The sequence below is a fragment of the Mirounga angustirostris genome, unplaced genomic scaffold, assembly GCF_029215605.1.
Source record: "Mirounga angustirostris isolate CCGP_5_RB_7025 unplaced genomic scaffold, mMirAng1.0.hap1 SCAF_9, whole genome shotgun sequence".
Taxonomy (NCBI): Eukaryota; Metazoa; Chordata; class Mammalia; order Carnivora; family Phocidae; genus Mirounga; species Mirounga angustirostris.
This window is the reverse complement of record NW_026991717.1, coordinates 123,376,630-123,382,629: the sequence shown is the minus strand read 5'-3', so window position 1 is coordinate 123,382,629 and position 6,000 is coordinate 123,376,630. Positions and strand designations below refer to the sequence as shown.

The 6,000-nt window shown below is 40.2% G+C and overlaps 1 protein-coding gene across 2 annotated transcripts in view; it reads left to right on the top strand.

The window, feature by feature from the left end:
• Positions 1–1,414: 1,414 nt before the first annotated feature.
• Positions 1,415–6,000, top strand: part of SEL1L (SEL1L adaptor subunit of SYVN1 ubiquitin ligase) — a 56,640-nt gene continuing 52,054 nt past the window's right edge. For both annotated transcript variants that reach the window (XM_064571444.1, XM_064571445.1), the window contains exon 1: positions 1,415–1,593. In XM_064571444.1, coding sequence (XP_064427514.1) covers positions 1,524–1,593 — 70 coding nt within the window. In that variant the 5' untranslated portion in view covers positions 1,415–1,523. The remainder of the gene's footprint in view (positions 1,594–6,000) is intronic.

Here is a 6,000-nt window from a genome sequence, read left to right as displayed (position 1 = left end):
ACAGAAATAGAGATGAATGCCAAGGAGGTAGCAGGAGAATAACAGGACAGTATTTTCCTTCATCCCTTCTGATGTGAATGTGGAATAGCAGTTAGCTTTTTGGGTTTTGCAGGGTTGTTGTTGTTGTTGTTGTTTTTAGCAGTTAGTTTTTTTATTCTCATCCTGAAAAAGAGGATTTTCTATCAAAAAAGATAGAAGAAAATGCCTGGAGGTATTAAGATATGTGGCCCGTGTGGACTTGTCCAGAACCCTGACCTCAGACTGAGCTGAGGACTGAGTTCAACTCAGGACTGAGCTGAGGGTGGGTGGATGCTAGGGAAAACAGAATTACACAATTTGATGAAGGGGCTGGAAAACCAAGCCACTGCCTGCTACCCAGTGGGAGCATGCCTGGAGGTGGTACTTAATACAAAAGACTATTTCGTTGTCTGCAATGCAATGGCCATCACCTTTGTCTCCAAGTACATTACTCCAGCCTCCGGAACTCAAGTCACGGAGAAAGAGAACAGTGTAACTCACGAAAAGAGAGGGATAAGGACAAAGGCTTGAAAGGGTTTTTGCAAAGGCTGTTGGCACGTTTTCCAGATGATTATCACTTGGTGGCCCTCCTAAAAATGAATACTAGCATTGAAATGATCTGCACCGGATGCGGGTTTATTTCCTTTTGTTTTATAAGGGAAAGGAGGAGGGGCAGTGAGTTCCATCCTGGTTTCCCTATATACATGGCATTGTTTTATCTAAATTCAAAAAAAAATACTTCGAACTCAGTCTAGATGTTGTATTTTTCCTAAGTGTTGATATCACTCTGTCCAATTCAAATTTTCTAAAAACAAAAAACAAAAAAACAAAGAGGAAGAAGAGCTTAACACATTACAAACTCTTAACCTTATAATGTGTGTTCCTTGATATATATGTATGTGTGTGTGTGTGTGTGTGTATATATATTGGCTCAAAAAAAAATACATAGGCTGTGGGTTCGTAGGCTTGAGCTAACGTCTAGCCAAGGTGTTACCTAAGCAAGTTCTCTTGATTTCAACAGCCACCTGCACTTTTTTAAATCTTGCTCCATAATGGGATACGTTTTCCGAGAGCACACTTCGAAAGAGGCCCATAAAGTGCATTGTGGGAATTGTAGTCCTGAGTTACTTTCTTTTCTTCCCGGCCCTGGACTCACGGTCTGTTTCCGGGATGGTTGAACCCAGGATCTACCAATTAGCTGGGGCCATGTCGTGAGGCCGTGGTCCAACCGGGAAAGCCCGTGTGGGAATCTCGCAAAATGATTGGTCAATGCCTGACCTCGGGGGCGGGGCAATAAGGTGGGAGGGAAGACTGCGGGGATTGGGCACAGAGCCCGAGGCGGCGGGCGGGGATTGGCTCCGCACTAGGGCAGGGAGGCCTGGGAAGGGGCGGGGGAAGGAGACCAGAGCAGGAAGAGCAGCGGCGAGGCGGCGGCGGTGGCTGAGTCGGTGGTGGCAGAGGCGAAAGAGACAGCTCCAGGGGGTGGCAGCGGCCGCGAGAGCAGAATGCGGGTCCGAGTTGGGCTGACGCTGCTGCTCTGTGCGGTGCTGCTGGGCTCGGCCTCGGCGTCCTCGGGTCAGTATCCGCCCCCTCGGACTGGAGGCCGGGAGCCACCGCCCCCCCACCCCCCGGCCTCCGTCCCGGGGCAGGGCCGTGGGAGCTCGAGCTGGAGACTCCGCTCTCTCTGGTCACACCTCGCACTAGCCTGTCACTCGCTGTCATTCCTCGGGCTTTGGCTGGCCTGGGCTAGAGGGGGTGTTTAGGGAGCTAGAAAGGGGAGGAAGAGAAGGGGCGGTCACCCTGCCCACACCTCTCCTCACTTAACAAACTTTACGCGACTCCTCGCGAATGAGGAATTGACTCTGGGGATGAATCCCGACAGCTGGCTTAGATCCGCAGTGACACCTGAGCCTTACTGGAACTTCCTCAACTCTCAAACAGACTCTGTGCTTGGGATTTGTAAATTAAGTAATTGGCACACCTGGGGTTATCGCTGAGCAGAGCCAGGTCCATCAAAACCGGGCTGTTGACAGTGGTTTGGTGGGTTGGCTTAGCACCTGAGGTGGCCCCCTGTCTCTTTGTCTATTTAAAAATGAAGACTTTTGATGTAACTGTGTCCACTCTCTATCCCTTTTTAGGAAATATCCCCGAGAAAGTGGTGTTTATCTCTGTCACAGTGTTTCTGAGTTGCCCCATGTTTGTTTAATATAACTTTGTGATTTTTTGAGAAAATCTTGGTCCCTATAAATTTAAAATGTATAGCAGCTGATTTTCATGTTTTGTATAGATATATAAATTCATGTGCTTTTGAACTGATTTTCCAGTTAGCAGATTAATACTATGGTTCGGAAATGTATTTTTCTTTTTTAATAGTTCAGTCTGCCTACATCAGAAAACTTTTATTTTGAAAGTGTTGATAAAGAAGCACTTAGTGTTTGTGAAGAAACAGTACAGTAAAGCTTTTGAATTTTAATCAGTTTAGTTAACAAGACAGCTGTTCTGTGGCTTTAAATTTTTTTGGAACAAGGCAGGGTATAAATGTCAACTCTCTTTTTTTTTTTCCCCAACAGAAAATTCCCCAGATGGCTATTTGAATCCCCAAATTATCTGTCCTAGTTGTAAGTCAATGCCGTAACGTCATTCTGTTTCTAAAATAAGAGGTCTAAACCTAAAATTCTATCCATATTGTGGTTTGAGATACCATTTCAAAAGCAACAAGCATATGCTAGTTACTTTACTGCCAACATCATGCTTTGAGGTCTGCCTTCCCCCTTTTTAGTAATGGTTTGCATTCATGACCAAATCTCCAAAACTCTACCTAACTCTTAAAGCACTGTTAGCAATTATTTGACCGAAGGAAGTATGAAATGAAACTGTTGAGTGTAATGGATAGAGTACCTGATGGGCCATAGACCACATGCATCAGAATTCCTCTTAGGAGTTTGTTAAACATGCAGTTTTAGGTCTGGAACAGGTCGGGGCATCTGTAGTTCAGCAAGCTTCACAAGTAATTCTTCACACTAAAGTGTAAGAATGACTCGTTAAAGAACATAGTAAGTATCCCTCTGAATTCAATTTGCAGAATTTAAAGAAAATTAAAGCCCTACAAACATTTTCCTGTGTCTTCCGTTAACTAGATTTCATATACTTAAGAGCTTCAGGTCAGTGGAGATGGTACTTGAAGAAGTCATTTAATCAACAGTTGGGATTCTTGGGATGTTATAATAGCGGATTACTAACACTGAAGTGTTAAATCTTCGGATTGTGTTGATGTAAGCAGAGGACTGGGTTCAAAAAATGTCTGCTCTGATTTCCATCGTAGCACCTGTGCCAAAGCATTTCTCTGGCAGAGGCAGAATCCATACTTAGCCAGAACTAAAACAGCAGAGATGTGCATGCTGATAGGTAATAAAGGCACTACTGTGCTCACGTGAAGTGCAATCCTAGTAAAACTCTTAGGTGAGGTAAAGTTTTAGAAATTGAGTACATGGATTTTCAGTTGACTTTTTTTTATTCATTAAATTGCTTATGTATACAGGAAGTCAGCCTCAGTATTAGTTTAAAGATTTGCTCCTATTTAAAAATCAAGTCTTGGGCCATAATTTTGCACTGACTTAAAGTTTGAATGTTAGTGGTTACCAAAGCAAGTTGCATATTTACCAGGTACCATCAGCCAACAAAGGGAATCTTGATCCTATCACTGTTAGTAGCTATTATTTCATATCTTGTTTTAGAGGCATATAAAAATACAACACTTTTATTCAAAATGTTTTTCCTGTGAATAAATAAAGGAGGAGGTTAAAAAGATATTTCTCCATTTCCTCAATAATGAAAAATGCTGTAAGTTTTCTCACTTAGAAATACTTGTTTTCTTATTTTCAGCAGGAAGAGACAAATGGTTTGCTTTTTTTTTTCCTTTATGCCAAACAGTGTTACAGAATCTTTTAAATTAGGTCCACTGCTAAGCATTTCAGGTAATAGTTCTATTATCAGATATTCAAAGAGTACATTTCAGACTGTAGATGATGTTTAATTTCACTGTTCTTTTGTTCCTTAAAACATTATTGTGAGTCAACAGGACAGATGGTATTATTCTCTTTTGACAGGTTGAGAAAGAGGAGGCTGACCAAGCTTGCTATATTGAACCATGTGTATAAAATTAATATGTAATGAAGCCAGGTGTTGAACTTAGCTCTCCAGCCCTCGATTTGGAGTAATTAAAAATCAGGAGTATTGTAGGATCTGCACAGATTCAGTGGTAAAGCAGAGAACAGGATGTCTGCTCTCTTTTCACCAAACTCTTAGGACTTTCTGTGTTTGAAGGTCTATCAATCTGTTTAGTTTACATGACAAATCGGAAAATGAATTTGTGATGATTACTTTTCCCTGAAAGAATATCCCTGGTACTTTTTGCAGTTTGGTTGGCTGATATAATAAAAATGAAAGTTGGTCTTTTTCAGAGGAAAGTATACAATTACTAACGTAACATAAACCATTATATTTTGGATGTCATACTGTTGAATGAGAAATCTATAACTTTTCATTGAATTCTTTTGCATTTTTTTCTTGATGTCCGTGTTCTGCTAAAAGCATTATTATTTTCTTTTTGTTTATGCATAACTTCAGTGTCTTTATTACCTGACTACTACATATAGATTATAAGCAACTTCTATAAGTGTTACGTGAATGGATATATCAGTGAAAGAGAAAATAGCTTATGCTTTAAGACTACCATCTGGAGTTGACTTTCCCAGTTTAGTAAATGAGAGAGAATTCTTTTATTTACCAGTAACCTTAGCATATATCCCTAGTTTGAAGAGAGGAGAGACAGAAGCATGATGCAATTCACGTGAAATAACCCTGATGTCACAGGTTTCCGTTGTCTCTTGGAGTTCAGAAACACATTTTGCTACTCGAATGTGTAATAGCTTGTAGTGTCTCAAATGTATATGTCTTCAAATTTATTTATAGGTATCTGTGTTATATACTTATTTGCTGCTTATGTGACCTGTTGTGAGAAGGTACTAAATTTCATGATTTAGTGATTAGTGATTTAAGAGTTCCGGCTCATCTAAAGTTTGGGGATATACTGTATACATAATTTACACATTTAACGTCTGTTCTTGATATATTAACTAGTTAATATTTGTGATTATTTAAACACATCCACACATATAAGTGAGCTTATAACTGAAGCTCACTCCTGGATAAAATCAGATCATTTTAAGAGTAAGAAGGAAACCGAGAGATCATCTAACAGTTGTTGTTGTTTCTAAACTGGCCAGGAATACAATAACCAAACGTGTATGGACACTGTGTTCAATGTATTTGTGTAAGAACAGGAAAAAGAATAACAATTAGCCAGAATAGAAGTAATAGCAGAAAAACACAGAGTAATAGAAGGAAAATTAACATAATTGGACAAAGCCAAAGCAGCAGATAAGAATTTGGAAGAAAGGTGTAGCCAGGGGCTGGATTCATTGTTTATTTAATATGAGATACTGATTTCTTAATAAATCTCATGTGAGTAAGTACATGATGGTATGATGCTACTTTTTGCTTTTATCTGGTTAACTCTTCAGTAGAGTAGAACACAAATCCTAAGTATCTTAGTCTGGCAACTCTACTGTCACATAATAATAATTGTTAGTGTCCATCTTTAGTAGTCTCAGTGAACAGTAAAATGCTAATCAGCACTAAAATAAGCTCTGTAACTCCAGATTCTGAGCAGAGGAAAATAATAGGTGGAACCCTGAACCACAAAATCAGAGATTTATTTTTATAAGTTTAGTAACTCAGTAGTAGACTAAATACGAACAGAAGAATTGGATGGTATCTGAAGAATTGCCTGGTTTTGGTGGTGGTGATGGTGGTGATGGTAGTCCGTCTTCTCACCCGGTCTTCTCACCCGAATAACAGATGAAGCTAGTGCCTTCCCTGGAGAAAGAGGAAGAACTACCCCATCTAACCCCTTGTTTTCCT